At 39.9% G+C, this 20,302-nt stretch overlaps 1 protein-coding gene across 1 annotated transcript; it reads left to right on the top strand.

The window, feature by feature from the left end:
* Positions 1-54: 54 nt before the first annotated feature.
* On the top strand, positions 55-19,624 carry LOC104355878 (carbonic anhydrase 13). The gene is made up of 7 exons (XM_042785894.1): positions 55-184; positions 6,198-6,395; positions 9,806-9,924; positions 13,228-13,323; positions 14,596-14,658; positions 14,928-15,083; positions 17,416-19,624. Exons 1-7 carry the CDS (start codon positions 154-156, stop codon positions 17,527-17,529), a joined length of 777 nt encoding a protein of 258 aa, XP_042641828.1. The 5' UTR covers positions 55-153; the 3' UTR covers positions 17,530-19,624.
* Positions 19,625-20,302: the final 678 nt, after the last annotated feature.

Below are 20,302 nucleotides of genomic sequence, written 5' to 3'. Positions count from 1 at the left end.
GGCGCGGAGCGCTGCAGGCTCCTTATCGGCGCCCGAGAATCGGGGCGTCGCCGCCCGTCGCCTTCAAAGCGGGCGGCGGTGACGGCGCGGCCGCCTCTCCCGTCCCGTCCCGTCCCGTCCGGTCCCGTCCCGTCCCGTCAGGAGCCAAGAGCCATGCTGCACTGGGGATACGACGAGCACAACGGTAGGGCGGCGGCGGGCGGCGGGCCGGGGGCGGCCGCGGCGCTTCCTGGGGTGGCAGCCGGGACCCCCCCCCGCCACCTCCCGCAGCTGTCTGCGGCAGCCCCCCCAGCCCGCGGGGAAGCTGAGCGAGCTGAAAAGCTGTCGGAGCTTGGCAACCCTGAGACCGAGCAGATTTTTTTTTTTTGGCTGGGCACGATGCGAGGCTGGCGGCTCAGAGGTGTTTCATGCGCGCAGCATCGCGGGCCGGGGGCGGGCCGGGGGTTGGCTCCGAGTCGGGTCTCTCTCGTTCCCCGCAGGGATTTCGTTTGCTCCTTTAGCTGCTCGGTTGCGTGTGCACATCGAGTCTTTATCAGGCGGTGACACCGATCAGAGCTGCTGGATCGGCAGCGCCTTTCTGATCCCGGCTGTGTCCTGCTCCCGTTGTGCGGTGGGAACTGCCAGGCGCTGGGATCGGTCATTTGAATGTGTAACTAGGCACCCAAGAGGAGATGCTTTTGGATTTGGGTTGTTTCATGGTTTCCTTAATCTTGTTGGTCTTTGAAGTCCCAAGATGTGCTCATCAACAGCCTTAAAGACTTACCTCTGTTTTGCATCGTAAGTCATGCAAACGCTGCTCCCAGTGTGCAGACCGGCTCACAAGTCATGCAGGTAGAAATGAAAGCGCTTTTGTAAATTGGGGACTCGGCTCTGATAAAATACATGGAATAACTTACGTTGTCTGTTATAGTACACAGAGAAGTAAGACACCATGATGGTAAACGGAGAAAGCTATATATTTGCATATACTAATGCCTATAGGAGTGTGCTTTGTGTATATTATTACATAGAGTTTGGAATACTGTTTGCACAAGTACTACCTCTCCTTCCTGGTCCTTTTGTTCCATCTTTTCTGGATGGATACACTTTTCCTGAAAAACTGGGTGGTGGTGGATCGCAGCGATGTTGCAACGATTAGGCGTGTTATCTACTGTTGTGCAGTCTGCTCTACCCCTCCCCTGAAGACGTAAATGGGTCTTGTTTTTCAATTTTGTTTCTCCATGTTTTCCAAGAGTGCCGTGCTCTTCACCTGCACCGTCCAGATAAGAAGCCCACTTTCCCTCCCTTATCCTATTTTGCTATTCTAAACTTCTGAGAAGGGGAGGACACCAGAATTTGTATCGGTGTGGCACTGGACCTTGCTTGAGGCCCCATTTCTCCTGCAAAACTCTGTTTACTGACTGATAACATAGTTGGGGTGACGTTTGGCTTTCTCTTCTTTCTTTGAGCCCCCAGCAGCTGCGCGGGGGGGGGGTGGGGGGGGGGTGGGGGGGTGGAGATAGTTCCTCATCAGTCCATCTGCTTCGCCCCACCTCACAGGAGACTAAAGGAGAGAGTCATGGATATCTAACACTTCACTGGTCTTCCCTAGCATCAGTTTTATTTCGCTGTTTATTCTCTTTTTGTGTATTTATTTTATTGGTCTTGCTTATTTCTTGTTTGACTGAATAGCAGATGCAGGAGATTGCTCTGATTCTCGAAAAATTTTATTGCCCTGCATAACCCTGAAAATAGTTTCCCTGAAACTAAGATTAACTTTTGCAACTAATGCGGCAGAAACAAATTAATTAAATCTGGTGCAGTCGTATATTAAAGTTGACTTCCTGAAGAGTTGGAAAGACATCTGCATTCACTCTGAGTTCTGCATTTGTTACTTGCAGTGATAAAGGCACTGGTTTTTTTAAACCAGGGGAAAACTCAGTTCCCCCTTAGCAATAATAACCACAACATAAATCATTATGTGCATAAACTGTCGAATATTACACAGACATGTTTACATATATGGTATATCTGTGTATAAGGACATGGTCTGACTGTTACATACAGAATTAAATGTTCTCCTCTGCTTTGATGCATATATTTCTGAAGTGCAAAGAGGCATTATTTTATTTCTATGCAAACCCTGGTCTTTGCTTTCTTGCCACTGTCCTTGACTCACAGTTCTGATGGTGCTGATGTATGGAGGCACAATACTGAGATCCTGAAAACTGGCTTCAGTGTGGCATCATGCATGCATTTCTCTGCTGCTCAGGGCTCCTGTGAGGAGGTGAATGTTCTCGCCCCTGCACAGAAACAGACCTTTTAGATAACTGGGGAATTGGCTTAGTTAAGAGACTCAATAAAAGATTCGATTGCCTTCAGTTTACTATTTGTTTAATAAAATAAATGGAAAGTACTTACATGTATTCTGTTTTGCTGCAAAAACATCTCTTGATCTACTTACTACTATAACAGTGAAGCATTTTATAAATAAAAAGGGATATGAATTCACAGAATCATAGAAGAATTTAAGTTGGAAAAGACCTTTAAAATATCTGAGTCCAATTGTAGTTCCTGATACTATTTTTTCTCCCTGAGAATAATTACATAATTTTGATGTCTTCTTTTACTTTTACCCATTATGAATCTCCAATCGTTTTTATTTGAGCTAATCTTATCATAACCTAATACGCAAATAAATTACTTACAAACCCAACTTTATAAATTTAAGATTTTTGTATAGGATAAACTGGGCAATGTATTCTTTTTAGGAATAAATAAGGATGTGATCCTGCAAAGGTCGGACCATACCAAACTGATGAACTTTCTGCATATAATAGCAAACTGTCAAAAAACAGATCCCCTTTTTCACCTGTACGTGCTCTATTTATGCACTGCGTTGCATTTGCATTGCAACCGAACCGTACCCTGCAATGTCTCCACCAGGCTTGTTTCACGTTAGTCTGTCTTTCTAGTGGAACTCATAATCTTTAAATCCAGCTGGATGAAAAAGCACCACTCTCAGGGGCTATAGCAAGTTCAGTTTCCTGACAAACTCATAACTGTTTTCCCTTTGAGATCTATTTGATGAACTGAATGTGTGCAATGCTGGTGGGTACCATAAGTAACAATAGTCTAATCTAAAAGTGACAGAGGTGTGCATCACATTTGGTAATTTTGCTTCCAAAATAAAGGCATGCAATCTTCAGACCTTATGGTTCAGTTTTTTTTTCCTAAATATTGGTCACAATGGCTTTGATTGTTAAGAGCTACTAGGTAATGTTCTCTAGCAGCAGAACATTTTCTCATCAACAGAAGGGGATTTAATAAATTCAAAATTTTGCATATTTAATCACGCTCCTTCAGTAAATTAAAAAATGAAGGGAGGTGAATCGATGAGTTACGCTTTCCCGGGTGTATTTTAAAGTACATAGCTAGAAAACTAAAGTGTACATTATGTTGAGATGGAAGCATATAATTCAGGTCCAAATTCTGAATAAATTTTCACCTTGGAGATCCCATTGGCTTAAATCTGATTGTATGACATGCATTTGAGTATCTCTTCCAACTGCAATGACTTATTTTCCAACAGCCATAGACAAAGTTTGCTTTGGGGTGGGGTCTGTAGTAATGAATCGAGTCACAGTTTTTCTAGAGTGGCAAGAGTAATTGTATTAGATTGCTGGTAGGTAATCTAGCAAAGAATATCACTTGCTATAACCTAGTGGTACAAAATGAACTGAAGTTTCTTGATACCTTCCTGTATATTTTGAAAGATCAGACTTCTGGCAGTCTTATGTTATTGATAGATGTTTAATCACCGTAGCAAAACATGATTTTGGTCATCCAAGCCGAGGACAAGTACCAAAGCAGGTACAATGTCTTTTTAGAACCAAAGTTTATTGTTGAGTAATTAGCTAGCGGCAGAATCACAGCCTTGGGTCCTCATTTTGGCATATTCATATTCTTTCTGAATGCAAATAATTCATATTCTTAAGGTACAATAACTATAGTTATTTCTGAGATGGAGCAACAGGACCAAGTAGTTAAGCGCATAAATGTATTTTGCCTTTCCTCAGCTAAGTAATATCTGAAACATTAAAATTAAGTAGCAATAAGCTTTCCCTAAGAATCCCAAATCATAGTAGTTAGGTATAAATGATGGAGTGGTGGTTCTTATGAATAAAACTGTGCATTGCATCTTTAACTACAGGGTACTAAGATCTAAACACAAGTAAAATTATAGCATATGCTAAACTGTAAGTAATTAAAATGTTGAATAGCTTTGATGACCATTTCTGAAGTGAGAAGAATTAAGTTTAAACAGCTTTATATTTCAAACCAGTGGGATTTTTATCTTCTGCCTTAAAAGCGGTTTCCTGAATGAGTTTAGTTAATGAAATAATTATCAAAAGAACTCTTTAACAAACTCAGGACTGAAGGCCTTTGCCTTTGTTCTACCTGAGGTTTAAGTCTTAGGCTGGTCTTTACAAGCTACTCCCTCCCTCTTCCATTTTTCAGTGCTGCTCAAAGGAGAGTCAGTCTCTGCCCAGGTGGCTGCTCAAGCTGCTTCCCCTCGGCGCCCTGGGACGCTTCCCATCCTGATTTACTGTCGGGACGCTTGGGCTGTTTTAGCACCTGTGAATTTCTGAGCTATGTTCACTTCTATTGAAGTTGGAGAGAGAAAACTACCTGACACCTTTTGATGTTAGGCTATTCATCACAGCATAATACATTTTAAACCTTTGTTGTCATCGTGTTTATTTAAGTACTAAGCCATCCAGAAAGACCCAAACCAAAAGGCTGATTTTCAGACTGAGATCAGTTACCTTCAGTATAGGAAGTTATGAGGGTTTCCAGTGATACAGATTTTACAAGATCAGTTTCTGATGCACATATTCAAGTTTTTCTTATATCCAGTCTCTTTGAGTTATTATGTTTCTTACTCATGACAATCCTGGAGGAAAACAAGTGCTATGCTCTTTATAATACTGAAAGATCATTAGCCCTCCAGACTTTTCCCTTTTCCCTTACCTTACCTTCTTTTCCATCCTAAACCTTATTTGCTATCTTTATGTTATAGAACATATTCCTTGAGCAACTCTACTGTTCCTATTTTTTTTTCCCTATGGCCTCTTTCCACATTGTTTATTATTCAAATATGGTTCAACAATGGCACATATACTCTTATTGAGGACTCTTTGATGTTTAGTAGATAAAAACAGACACCTCACATCTCATCTGTGAAACTTTTCTTCCTATTTTAGAATGACATTTGCCATTTTTCTGATACCCGTATTGTTGATTTACAGAGACAGTGCTTTTCAGCTGACTTTTGGCTTAGCTTGCATAGAGAGGGGAAGGTTAACTTGAGATCACTAATATTTGTAAACAGCTTCTTCGGTGTTTTAATTTCTAGCTAACTCTGGTGCGTGGGGGTGCAAGTCTGTGTCTGGAAGATTTACTCCTGTTTATCAGCAGGAGGTGGTAGAAATCCAAACCTCGTGCAGGCAGCACTGTCTTGAGTGTTCCTGTTCTTTGCTGATTTTGTCAGCACTGTACTAGCACGTGTGTATATATGTGCATGTGTGTGCGTGTAGACTTTAAGGTTAGAGGGTGACTCCCTTGTGTTGTGACAGCTGCTTTGCAGGGTTGATGGGTTGGGAGGAGGTGATGGTTGTGCAGTGAAGCCTAGGTTACAGGCACTTCCATCAGGCTCCAGGAGAGTCCACGCACCACTCAGACTTTTTATCTTTTTTGACATCTCCCCATCTCATTCACCGTAGTCAGTAGGAGATTTGTTCTCAGATCTTCTGCAGCCAATGACTAAGGTATAAAAAACCTAAGGTAGTCCTTAAAAACATAATGAGACATGGTATTAGGCAAAAATGTCATGTCAAAAATTTATTGGGGCACAGTGCCTGTTGGATATATGGATGCTTGATTTGAATGAGCATTTGTTGGATATATCTTGTGCATAGTTGAGTCTTAACTGTGAAAGGGCCAAATACAGATACACTGCAAGGTAGATAACAGGGTCCGTAGAGCAGCTGTTGCAATGAGGTGCAGCAAAATTAGCTGAATATTTTGATCTGTGTTTTTCTGATGTGCCCTTTTTGAATTTAAAAGGTGCAAACAGCAACAATTCAAACAGAGTCTTCTTTCATATGAAGCAGGGTGCTGCCATCAACTTAAACTTCTTCTACAATGCGTTGCAGGGCCTGCCCACTGGAAGGAGGTTTTTCCTGTCGCTAATGGAGACCGTCAGTCACCCATCGACATCAAAACTGAGGAAACCAAGTATGATCCCTCTCTCCGTCCTCTAAATCCCAATTACGATCCAGCTTCTGCTAAAATCATCCTTAACAACGGGCACTCCACCAGTGTTGAGTTTGATGACACCGTCAACAAATCAGGTTTGTTCCCTTCCTGTTGCACCGTGTCTTCTTCCACTGTTTCCTGAATAGATTACAAACAGCCTGAGCATGTCTCACTGCTGGGCACGAACTCCTCATAAGCAGTAAAGCTTTACTCCTCTGGACGAGAGATTCCTTTTTTCCCTGTCTTTCAGCATGATACAATGTGAGAACATATTTGGACACAAGCTTAAGGTTGCATTTCTCAGAAAGTGCTAGGATTCCCTTTTCACATGGATGGCTTTATCCGCCCCAAACAGCTAGATAGTGCCAGCCCCCCTGTTTGAACAGTGTTGTGTACAATTTTTCAAATGCTGCTCTCTCTCACTGCAGATGAATCCTTTGTGTCTCATTACAGGTTCATTCCAACCGAATCACTCAAGTCTCTTATCTGACTTTAGCTGCAGGTTTGGTTATATATTTTTCCCCTTTTTACAATCCATGCCTGGACTTCTTGTGTCAGGAAAGAGCCAATACAGAAGAATGAAATATATCCCAAGTGATCCCCTTTCTTCTCTGAAAAGAGTTATTGTCCCAGTCTTTTCTAGGAGTATGTAGCTTCCGTTTTTGCATAATTCTTATTTAGAAGGTCTCTGATTTAGTATAGTCTTTATAATATTAGTGCCCTCATCTTTAAAACCTTCTCTTGGATGGTAGGCAAGCTAGCACACCTTGACTTGACACCGTAGGAGTGCAGTTTCTACAAGCAATAAAATCCTGTTGTGGTTGCGTGAGGCTTAGCTGAGGCTCCAGGCCCATTCACAGGGCTGTGCATTCACAGGAGTCAAAGCCAGAGGAGGACTAATTTGTGATCACCCTGTCTATTAGTCCTGAGGAACTATTGGCTTACAGTGGCAACAGGGAGAGACCTAGATGGAGACAACACCGTACTTCGCTTTCCCTGTCTTGTTTTAATTCTTAAAATTCCTGTCGATACAAGCAACATTGGATGTTGCCTGAAAGCCATCAGCTGACCGTCAGTGATCTGGTCTGACCTCGTGTGTGTCAGATGCCACAGGACTTCCCAGAATTAATCTCTGCTTCAAGCCTAGTAGGCGTGGGTGAACTAAAGCACATCTCTTAGAAAAAAATACAATCTTGATTTCAAAATTTCCAGCGATGACGAACGTACCACAGATTTTGGTAAGTTGTTCTAATTGTTAATTACCCTCACAATTAAAGTTGAAATCACACTTTATTTCTGGTGTGAGTTAGATCAACAGTCTTTAAACTCCTTTTTTAAAAAAGAAAGTAATAAATGTCAATGTGAACACACCAAGAACCTCTTCCACTTTCTAACTTCATCCATGAAGTGACAGGGCCTGAATATAGTATTTCTGTAGGCTTACGATGGTACTAGAGCAGTGGTAATGTGATCCTCCTCTTGTTGCTTTCCTCAGGCCATATCTCCAAGAATATAGTTCATGTTGTGGCAAAGCACTGACAGACGTTGATCAGATAATTAACAAATGTAATCTCCAGTCTCCTTTAGGAGACTCCATATCTTCTGTGTACGGACTAGATTCTTCAGTCCACATACATCATGCCATACTTATCAAAGAATTCAAATCCTCCTGTATCCATAAACTGAGTTATTCACTATTTTCCCTAATATTTGTCATGGACAAACTGTATCAGTAATGTTTTTGTTTTCTTTCAGGTCATTGATCAAAAAATACTGAATTTTCTAGGGCCAAAATTTGGCCTCTGGGGCATCCCTGTGAAGTAAGCGCTCCTGCCATATGGTGGTTTTATGAACAAAAAAACCCCCAAAACATTAATTGGTACTAAATACATTCACATCTTTTAATACATTATTAACTGACTTCCATATGAACTACTTTTTTCACTTTGGCCAGCATTGAAACTGGGCTATCAAGTCTGTAACCATTTGTGTAATTCTGTTTATCCTCTTGGGTACAACATTGACTCCATTCTCTGAAACCGGTCTATTGATGTTTCAAAGACCTCTTCTTCCAGCTCTTTTCAAAGTTTGTGCTGCTAATACTTGCCTTAAATAGCTTCTGAATGACCTCTTCCTTAATTACTGTTGGAATGGAAGGGTTTTACCATCACTGTATGATGTGGCACAAATACATCAGCAGGCCATTTTCCACATTTTCCAGCAGAAGTATTTAATTGAATGCCGATGCATTTCTACATAATTGTTTTCCCTCAGCCAGTTAGAACACCGATCTTTATACATTTTTAGGATCATTTGCCTCCAAGTTTTCAGTCCTTGAAAGAAGGAATTTGTTTTAGGAGTGCCACTTCCCCATACTCTTTGTTCACTAGGTTTATAGGCTCTGTAAAAGCATGGGTTTGAGTTGAAGTTTTAAGGAGGTCAAATATTTCTCCCCACAGATGCACAGTTCCACTTCCTTTTCATTAGCCAGGCTACTTGTGTTAGCAGATAGGCAACTTCAGAAATTCTTCTTTTATCCTTATTTGGTGGCATTTTGTTCCTAACAAAGTTTAGGTTTTGGACTAAACCTAGAAGAGAGAAAAAATTACTATCGTCCTCCCCAGTGCTCTTAATTTAAAAACCATCTCATTAAAGCTCCCATCCTTTCCCCTTAAGTTTTCTAAAATAAGCCAGTAAACCAGCCCAGACTAATTCCCAAACCCTCAGAGGAGATATGGAGCCGGGAGAGTGAGGTGATTTATTTTGTGGTGAATAAGGAAGCTTTCTGAATGTGATTAAGATTCAAGTCTCAGTATAGAGATGGTTTGGTTCCAACTCCGATTAGCAAAAGATGAGCACTTGCAAAAGCAAAACAATGAAAAGCCCACCCATATGTGTGTTAAGTTGAAATAAATGGCTAATGAAGTGTCAGTAATATTGCAGTTGTAAAACGCATTATAGTGTTGGCTTAATTTTATTTATGTTAATGTATGCTCCTTTTTCTCTGACTTTAATCTGATGTAACTGGACCTAGTTGCAGATGAAGGAAAGAGCCTTGCAAATTTTTTTAAGTTCCACCTACTTTCCTCCAAATTTTAAAGAGAAGAAATTCTGTTCACATTATATTTTTCTGATCCTCCCATTAACTCATAAAACCTGTATTTTAAGCATAATTTCTCAGTGATTCTTTTAAATACATTTAAGAGAGGAAACCACTTGCAAAATAGCACTATTTTCCCATCTTCTGAGAATTATCCAGTCCATAGCAAGACAAACCTGGTGATAACAGCATGCCCTATATGTGGGCCATAACCCACTAATCTACACATAAATGCAATTTTGAAAGTCATACCCTGGACCAGTGAGGGTTTCTATAGTACTTCAAAGAAATGGGAAGCTTTTGAGAAGGAGTAGGGGACTGTCCAAAGACTCAAATCTGGTTAGAGGATATGGGTAGCAGCTCCCGTTCCTGCAGTGAAACCTCTTCCTCTGCTTGGGTTTCCAGTGCTGACCGGGGGGCCGCTCAGCGGGACCTACAGGCTGCGCCAGATTCACTTCCATTGGGGGTCCAACGACGAAGCCGGCTCCGAGCATGCAGTGGATGGGATGAAGTACGCGGCAGAGGTAAGGCTTTGCACAGAGTCGTCTCTACCTCTGAGCTTGTGACTAGTTTTCCACTGTAAGAATAATGTTGCCCCTCCCCTTCCCGCTTTTCATACTCCCCCCTCATTTTACTGAAAGACAAGCGGTCTCCGTGAAGTGTTGCATGTTCATTTCTCAAAAGAGAACGTATTTGAAAGCTTTGGAGAGGATTAAGAAAGGAGTACAGAAGACAAGAGCTTGATAAGAGCAAGATTTAATGTTCAAGAGTTATTCTAAACTTTGTCTTTCACTGTCTCTTCCTTGGAGAATATTTTCAAAGTCAGCTTCAGTTACAAACCGCAGCATTACTTGATTTGGGGCCTGTGCAGTGTAAAACGTATGCAAGACGTAGGAGCGTTGCATTTTGTGGTGCATTTAGCAATGTGATGCTTATAACTTTCTCTGAGAACCGCACCTTATTACCTGGGGGGTGCCTGCTGTCTGTGCAGGTACTGCGTTTCAGTGGCGACAGCGTGCCACAGGGGGAGGTGCACCGCCTGCTCTGGCACGGAGAGCTCGCTCCTGCTCTGTCTCCCTCGGTGCATTTGAGCGGGCTGCAGTAAAAAGTGTTCAGTACTTGATTCCTCTTTGCAAATGGAGGTAACATGGAGTGTTTTGATGAGGCCGAGATCTTTAATAACAAATAGTGCAGACAGTGAAGAGTTTTCTGGGGTTAAAAAGAAGTAAAAAGTATAAAAATAAATGGTAATGGACAAATAAAAGACATAATACTACAGAAGAAAAAAAAAATGAAATGTATGCACAGTTGTGTGATCAGATTTTACTGGATATGCTATAAGAGACAGTGGTCAGAAAAAAAAATCAGTTTTCTAACACTAATGGGGAAAAGTGACATTTGCAGTGTTTAAAGGCTTATGTTTTCCACAGGAACCAGGTGAGATGGAATATAAAGAATTAATAGAGGTGCTTTAAATCCATTAAGTACCAAAACCAAATTTCTAGCTGAGAAAATATATATATGTTTCCCATCTAAGAAAACAAATGGAAGGAGAAAATATCTCTGAATTTCTAGCCAGTCTAAAAACCTTTCTGTTACCTGTTGGTTGGGTAACCCTCCACAAGAAGCTCTCTAGATGGCACTTTGGCTTTGGGATAAGAATTAAGATCAAGGCTTCTGAGCACTGTTCGCATGAAAGAAAATACCTCAGAAGGAAACATGAAGATGTTTTCAGTGCTCACCTTCATAAGGAAGATGTGTAAGATATCAAGAAGAAGCATCAACCAGGTCGAAGAAAGAATTAGTGTACAGGTAAAGAAGACTGCAAGGTTCAGCCCCCTAGTCCCACCAGGAAGCAGAAGGGATCCATGGCTCCATTCTTTGTGACAACGTATGGTCTGATCAAGGTCTCTTCACAAGCTGCAGTGACAGAGCGGTGGTAAGACGGGATATATTCCTTAAAGAGAAGTCACAAGACATTGAGAATGGGGCTGTACCCAAAAGTGTTCCACAGCTTTGTTTGTTTGGGGGTTTTGGTTTTTAGGGGTTGGTTTGGGGTTTTTTTTGGCAAAGCTATGAGGGAGTGGGAGTGGGCTTTATTTAGTTGTGGGAATTTTGCTTTTTATTCTTTGTTGGTTTTGTTTTTTTTTTTTTTTCTTTTTTTAAAACCCACAATAAAAGTCGATTCTGACTGAGAGTATCTGTTTCATTTTTGTGTATGTAAAAATGTAATTGTTTAAAAGTTGTTCAATGTAGCTTTTGTGAACTTAAAATAGTGAGTGGTGCAGGTGCTATGAGCTCCAGGATACTAATGCATATGAGAATGGTCTAGTGGACTGTGTTCTCCTCCCAGTTTAATTTATACTATTTTTAGCAACTTTCCTTCAAGGATCTCTGAAGCTGTGAGCCAGAATGTGTTTCATCATGAGCATACTTGTATTTTCATCGATTTCAATGGGATTACTTACTTGCTGGAAGTAACATTTCAGCACTTTAGTATCCAAGTGCTTAACATTAGTTATGCCCTGTAACATCACGTAATGGCTCAGGTTTACAGATACGGAAAATTAAAACTGATAGAAATTAGGCAAGGATTGACATTTAAAGTCAAAATCTTCACACTCCTAGATTCCCATTTCAACCACACAGCTATGTTGCTTCCCATAGAAAGTCTTTAAAGCAACTTCCAGCTTTCTTACATTGCTCTTATTTTTGAGGTCTTGACGTGCTATATTCCAAAAGCAAGCCTTTTTTTTTCAGGGGTTCATCCCAGTTTAAGTAATTCTTAAAGAATAAAGTTCAAAGTCTGAAAAGATGGTGACCAATTTCAGAAAAGCTGATCCCATGCCCTGTTTCTGACCCTCTGTTTCCTTATCTAAAAACTATGGGTCGTAAGATGTACTAATCCACTGAGAACTTCAGAGAGTAATTAATGTTTGTGAAGTACTTAGTCTTAATCTCTGTGTGAGTGTTTGTGCTCTCTCCAGTTTGGCAGACGGACCATTGCCCAAGGCTGGAATGACCTGGCGCTTCTCGGGAACCAGAAGCTCCCACTGTAGAGTGTGGCCAGGATTTAGAAAACCTGGCTTAGCAGGAGGGACTGAGGTGGTATGGGGGTAGACATCATGGGCTTTTCCCTTCCCCACCTGACTAGGTGGGGTCTTTAAACTGCTTAAGCAACTACCACAGGACAGTTCCAGAATAATATGTGTTGGCAATGCAAATGCTCAAACCTGAGATAATCAAGCTGCTTGTAAGGGCCTAACTACTGGTAATCATAGAAAATGACTTTTGGGAAGTATTAACAATGAAATTCTGATGTACCGCTTAAACTAAACAAGAGAAAAGGGGTCAGTGCAAGTTTAATGTGTGTTCCTCTGCCTGCTTTCTAGCTATTCATGTGCTGATTAACTTTACGGAAAGCTTGATTAAGGAAAATAGGAGCAACTAATAACATTCTCATGATTTTCAATCACTTTTAAAAATCAGCTGTACTAAAAATGGATTTAAAAGCTTTAGTTGTATAACCATGGGATATCTTGTCTTAGCTTCTCTGCTCAAAATCTGGGGACCCAACAGCAGTTTGCTAGGCACTGTAGCATGTTGATTGCTGCTAAATTTTGAATAATCCCAGCCACTGGAAATTCATTTTGCCATTTGTGTGAACTGTATGTTTACCAGTTTCAATAAATAATTGCATTTAGAAAACTGAATGACTGAATACAAAAGAGAAAAGCAGAGTATCAAAACCAGTAAAGTTGTAGTATTAATTTGTGACTATTTGAGTTCAGCGGGAGTTGATGCTGTCTGTGTCTCTTATTTTTCAGCTTCATGTGGTCCACTGGAATTCAGAAAAGTATTCCAGTTTTGTTGAGGCAGCTCGTCAATCAGATGGATTAGCAGTCATGGCTGTATTTCTGAAGGTAAGAATAAAATGACTCAGCCCTACTAATAGATCTGCATTATGATCCCAAAGGGTCATAATGGTGATGGTTGGTACAATTATTGCTAAAGAGGTACTTGTTTTATATGAGCATTAATTTATTGTGTTTCATTCATACTGTTCCCTTTCCCTTGAAGATAAAAATATCAGATGGATAGATTTTTCAAGACAGTGAGACTGCAGTTTGCCTAGTCTGTACTCCTGTACAACATAAGATATGGAACTTAATTCAGCTGCCCCTATATGGATGCCCCATCCCCATAGGGAGCCCCATCAAGGCCAGGTTGGACGGGGCTTTGGGCAACCTGGTCTAGTGGAAGGTGACCCTGCCCGTGGCAGGGGGTTGGAACTAAATGATCTTTAAGGTCCCTTCCAGCCCAAACTATTCTGTCATTCGATATGGATCCCAATAACTTGTACCTGACTAACAGGTTTCTTTAGGAGGGCAATCTGATTTGAATCAAAATGATTCTTTAATGGTTTGTTTCTAGGCTGGTGTGTTTTTCTGAAAAATAACTTTAAAACCAGAAACTGGAGAATTTCCTTATTGTATACCTCTGTGCCTTCTGTACCTATTCTAAAATTAAATTGAACTCTTGCAACAGCTTCATTGACATCTGTATGAAGAAGCAGATGGAGAATTCACACAGTCCATGACAAAGGATAGGGCTTTGGTCAAATCTGTGGTTTCTGCCTGGCTGCCACAGCTTCCTGAGCACAGCTGGTGCTGATGCTGGCACAGTCAGGGAGCCACTACACGCAGCAGTTGCAAAGAACTGCTTCAACGATTCCATCTTTCGAGTTTACATTACAGTGTTTCAAGGAAGGTTTCACTGGATTTCTTAGCACACAAATTCTGCTTGGGATACATAGGAATGATGTTTTCAGTGTTTCAAGCAATTTAAATTTCAGATGTAAGCCTGCAATTTTTAACACCCTGCATATAGAACATGAAAAATAAATTGCTTTTATTCCCCTGCAGTATAAAGTTTATGGGTCTCTTGTAGCTGAAATAATTACTATGGGTAGCTAAAATAAATAGTGTCAGCGAGGGAGTGGATCTTCTTAACAACCAGTACTATTTCTAAGGACCAGAAATTCACAGCCTCGTACTCACAAAATCCATCAGATCTCACAGTCACTTAAGTAAAGTTATTTAAAACATTTTCATTATGCATTTGCTTTTTGATTATTTATCTTTGCTGGTTTTCCCTGGAACTCAACTATTTCTTTTTTTCTCCGGTGTTAATAGATTGGTGAATGCAACCCTCAGCTGAAAAAGATTACTGACCGCTTGGACACCATCAGAATCAAGGTGAACAAATGCTTCTAAAAGAGTATTAATATTGGTAGTTGCTTTTGTTGTTTTGGTTTTTTTGGTAACCTGGCTGCTCCTCCCTCCACCTTTATGTTCCCTAGTTTCATAGCTACCCGTCACAAGAGTTATCTTGGCCTCTTGCTTTTAAAAAATATTACCCTGTTTTTTCTTTTTTTTTTAACTTTCTGTAAGAAAAAAATTTCTAAATATATTTAATCTAGAACCAACTTGAGCTTTTTTTTTTTTTTTTTTTTTTTTTTTCCCAGGGTAAAAGAGCTCTATTCACAAACTTCGATCCTAGCTGTCTGCTTCCCAAGTCCCTGGACTACTGGACTTACTTTGGCTCTCTCACTGTTCCACCTCTCCTTGAGAGTGTCATCTGGATTGTACTGAGAGAGCCCATAAGTGTTTGTTCTGAACAGGTATTTTTTTGATTTTTCACTGCTGTAGAAATGTTGCTTTTGTAAGACTTGAAATTGTAAATGCCAACCAAAAATATATCTTTCTGCAGACCTTGGCATTTCATACCTTACCAAATTTTCAAAAGACAAAATATGTCTATCAAATTTATCCTGACTTCTTGTTGCCTTTCTGTGTATAACAGCTATTTATTATCCATTCTTAAAAAAGAATCTGCATACTCTAAAAATTAACGATCAAAAATAACCCACAAGGTACTCATGGAAAAAAAAAAGGATCTGGTGACACTTCAGAGTCCTAGAATTACACTCGATTTGGTTATTTGCATATCCTGCTCAAACCTCTTATCTGGCATTTTATTTGACAAATCAATAGTGAATTTTTTCTTGCATTCCAAATGTGTGAGACGTGGTGAATTTACTAGAATAATAAAAAGCAAATACAATTGGAGTAAGTTGAGTTTTATGTTAGGCTATCTTAGGAAAAATGTGATACCACATAAGAGTCTACCTACATTTCTTGTTAAATTAAGCTTCATGCTGTATGTTCATGTTGCAACAGTGACACCCAGTGGGCTGATCACCTTAGGTATGAAGAGTTTTTCCCACTGGAGACACTGAAATATGTTAGATTATAGCTTCTAATATTGGATGTTGAAAAGTACATCACCTGAAATATATTACAATATTCTGGGCACAGTGTAAACATTAAGATTTTTGTACGACAGCATTTGTTTCATTCATGGTCAATATTACAAACACCTCAGAAAATTCAGTTCCCTGGGGCACATACTCAGCAGAAATGGTGACTTCAGTCTTTGCGCAAAATGTTAAGACACTTCACTGAATGGGGTGCTTGTTAGTCAGGAGACCTCAAATTCTGTTTGTAACTGATATGAAGTCATGTACTTGCTCAGTGTGTGCATTTTTCTCATCTGTATCTCTTCCCCACTCCCCTCAATCTGACTTTGTAAGACTCACTGCAACGCATATGGATCTAGGATTTAAAATTTGTGTTAAGATACCAACTTCCCACAGACAAGCCATTGTTCAGGTTAAAAGGTTCTTGTTTTGGCTAATCTGTAATTAATACATTAAAAAATGTGAAGTACTAAAAGCAAACACTCATGTGTAACAGGTTCAGAGGACATGGTATCGGAAACAATGTCAAATACAGTGATTCTTTACTAGTCATTTTTCACAGACTGTAGCTATATCTTATATATTAACATATAAATGTGCTATATTCTTATAAATATAAGCATGCATGTAGCTAAAAATATTTGCTTCCTGTAATGTCCAGCATTGTGATTGATCAGACATCACCGTGACTGATATTGTTTTGTCATTTAATCTTATTCCTCAAGTTTGTATTTCTTCAGGGCTTTACAGTTCACTACCTACTTTTTGGTCCACTTTTCAGGTTGGAAGAAATTAAAAATAAGTTTTACATTTTTAGAAACTCACAGGGAGCCTGAATTACAAATGTTAGCTTTATAATGGGGTGAAGTAAGATAATACTGACTTTTTTTGCTCTTAATTCAATTAAGATGCAATGTGCCGTACAATTAAATGCTCTAATGGAATGACTTTTGTGCTGTCCTACCTTTGTTAATGTAGAAAGGAAGTTTGGTGGTATACAGAAGTAGTAAATATTGAAAATATTAGAAGTTAGACAAAATAACTAAACTTCTGGTGAGAAATCAGACTTGGATTTCCTAAGGTTTAGACATGGACCTCTGATCTGGGTTTCTGCTGAGATCCGCTTAAGCAGAGAAGGTTATGCTGAGGTACAAATAACTGCTTGTTCTGTGTCTTCACAAGGGAAAAATTTCTAATCTCTCCTGGCTTGAGTACATGTTTAGTATATGAAAAGTGATAATTACAGAAGCTTCCTATAGCACCACATATACTATTCCAGGATAGTTGTGAATATAATCTTTGAACAAGATGATGTACACAGTTGCACATAAGAAATCTAATTTTGGCACAAAACATTCCAGAATCTCCAAGATATAAAATGAAACAAAAAATATAAAACCCCCTGGTTTAGATCAGGTTGTGGAAGACAAAGTGTGAATATAGGAAACAAATATTCCTTATGCACAGTTTCATTCTGACACATATTTTGGGAGATTTCCTCTGTAGTTGTCATTATTCATTTGCAAGGACAGAAATGGTGAAATTGCCACTCGCCACATGCCATAGAAAAATACAGTACCGTTCTTCCTGGTGGAAAAAAAGGTGACAAGTGTCTTTAAAATTTACTACAGGCTTTTTCGTTAGTATGAGTGCGAGGGTTTTCTCCTGAACCTTATGTCTCTCTTGATTGCAGCTAGCCAAATTCCGCAGCCTCCTGAGCACTGCTGAGGATGAGGTCGCCTGCTGCTTGCTGAGGAACTACCGGCCTCCCCAGCCTTTAAAGGGACGAGAAGTCAGAAGGAATTAAAGGAGCAAAGCCAGAGTAGTCCCTCTGAAACCAAAGGCTGAATTAATTTTACTAGTTAATATACTTTGTGATTTTATTTTTTTTTTTGTGAGTTGTTTTAACAAATATGTGTTGTTTTATTACTGGTTACCATGCAGTCATTTCTCACAGACGAGTGTGTCCTGAGTTGTTGCAGGTTCATCAGTGTTAACAGGTCTGACTGTGTTTGAGTGCGTTGGTTTGGGAGCACTGAGGCGTTAGCGTTGCATGCACAGAGGGCAGTGCTAATCGTAAGGGTCAGATGTGGTGAAGGAATTTGCCACCAAATTACTGAACAGGATCCCTGATACTAATAACAGTAGAGGATGTTATGGGATTATTCTTATGGTTTTTAACATAACATTTAGCTTCTACATAAGACTTCACACTGTAATTCTCAAGAAAAAAATATTTTGAGGCTGATTTTCATTGCTAACTTCTGCAATACCATGCTTACCTTCCTACAAAAAGCAGTAATGACTAACAGCATTTAAGCAAAACAGATATTTATATGATCCTGTTATTCTGACTGCTTCATAGCAGTAATGATGTACTGACTGATTTTTTTTCTTTTTTAAAGCAAAAAGTAAGGATTTTGTATATTGCAGGGTCATTCCAGGTGGATTAGGTATTCCTGAACTCCACCATGTATGGTGATGATCATCCTGACACCTGAAAATTGCAAGTTGGAAGGGCATAGAGGCATCTGTTCATTCTTAAGTCCAGTCTGTTGCATTTGGTGAACAACAAGGGACCGTAACACTATATCCATGTGGCATCAGAATCCTACCACTTAAAATCAGGGTGCAGGGGTGGCTGTTGCTCCAGTCTGTTTTATACTAGACACGATGCACACTGCGGTGTAAAACACCTGCTGCATACCTCACATCTTGCAGTGGAGCAGAGCACTACTCAGGAATCTAATGTCTCCTAGGTACTGGCTGATGTTCTGCTGTCATAGCTGAACTTGAGTGGTTGCACTTATATTTCAAGACCAAAGATAGCAGTTAGAGCAAGCCAAAGAAGTCAGAATCAAGTCAGTATCTAATAAAAGTCAGCCCTCGAGAGCAATGTTTTGAAATGTCTGTCTTTATGAATTGACTTGAGCCTGTGTTTCTCTCAGGAGCTTTTGTTATCTTAATAGAATTGTTTGTTTTACAACAAATTTATTTTTAGTATTTTTAATGAACTTGCCATAGGATGTAGCTTAGTATAGGATTAGATTTACCCTTAGACTGTGAGACCTACATGGTGAAAACCAGTGATACCTGAAAGGGGCAGCTAGAGGTTTCATGGGCAGCAACTACCACCAATCTCTGCAGTAATTCTGACCAACTCATCTTCCATGACTGCTCTCCCTGAATGTGTTTTTTCTATAGGTTTTATAGGCTGTGCCTTTTACCTCAACAGGTCTTTTGATCTTAGGTGGACAAACATGATGGAAATTGCAATCAGGATAGACTTTATATACCTTCTTATAACTGAATAAATTAGACATAGAGACACAGATATTTTAGCTTAGTTTAAGATAGGTGGATTTTTTTGTCTTCTTCTCCCCAGAATATAGCTACTATTGCTGCAAGGCCTCTCAATGCCTTCTGAATGTTTTCTGAAAGAAAGAACACAAGTAGACCATGGGAGAAATGAAAGGTGTTTGGCAGTGGCATGAGGTACAAGTGTTAACCACAGAGGAAAAACCTGCAGGCACTTGTTTTCTGACACAGGGAGAGGAATGCAGCTGAAAAGACCTCAGGTTGGTTCTTTCTGAATGAGGACATCTGGAAAGTGTGTATGGAGAGAGCGGGAGTGTGTTGTGTGCTTTCCACACCCTTTTACAGACTTAGTGTTGAATCTGATATGTTTCCCTGCCATGTGAGTAGCTGCAGAATATGAACAAGATGTTTACAAATTGCACGAAGGTTATAAAGTTTGTTTGCCTCAGAAGGGAAAATAATAAGGCTACTGCTTCATATCAGAAACTAAAGTTTTACATGTTTTTAACCTATTGAAAACAGTGAAGTTGATCCAGTGCTTTGATATTTATAAGGATTTTATCAAAATAAAAAAGTGGATTTTATGAATGTGTCTTGTATTTTCTGTTGGAGAGATGGAAGCTTTACAGAGAAGGCTGCAGTTTTATAACTAACTCCAGCAACTCTAGTTTTGGAAAAAATCGTCACCCCTCATTTGAAGTCTATCTCTGGACCATGTAGTATTAGGGATCTTTTTTATGTTCCATGTAAAATGTCTTTGGCAGTGGTAAGATATGCAATCAATTGTATGTAAAGTTTCTGATAGTGCTTTTTTGAGCTACCTAATATTTTTATAGAGTTATGCAAATAAGTATTAGAAGAAGACATCATTCATACTAAGTATCCTGTTGTGGAGATGGCTGTGTTCACATTAGATTGACCTATCATGGTACTGCACCTGGGCTGAATGGGTGGCATCTGAAAAAAAAAAGTGCCTGAAATCCTTTGGGAAAAGCTTCCCGGGTTATCCATCTGCTGCAACTATAAGGTGAGAGCATGGACCCAGTCTCTTCACTGAGAGCTTGGTTGAATTCTCAGTCACTAACTTACTCCCTGCCCAAGCTGCGCTGAATCTCCATCAGACTACATGACATGCTGCCAGGGAATTAAATCTTGAGTGTGGGCTCCATGCTGTACTAAAATGACTCTCGAACAAACAAAGCTAAGATATGTCCTCACCCCCTCAGCTTCAGGTCTCTTTGATCTATTGTTTACCCTCTGAC

The sequence above is a fragment of the Tyto alba genome, unplaced genomic scaffold (assembly GCF_018691265.1).
Source record: "Tyto alba isolate M040663 unplaced genomic scaffold, T.alba_DEE_v4.0 Super-Scaffold_9, whole genome shotgun sequence".
Lineage (NCBI taxonomy): Eukaryota > Metazoa > Chordata > Aves > Strigiformes > Tytonidae > Tyto > Tyto alba.
Note: the sequence above shows the minus strand (reverse complement) of the source record. Positions and strands in the feature narration are given on the sequence as shown.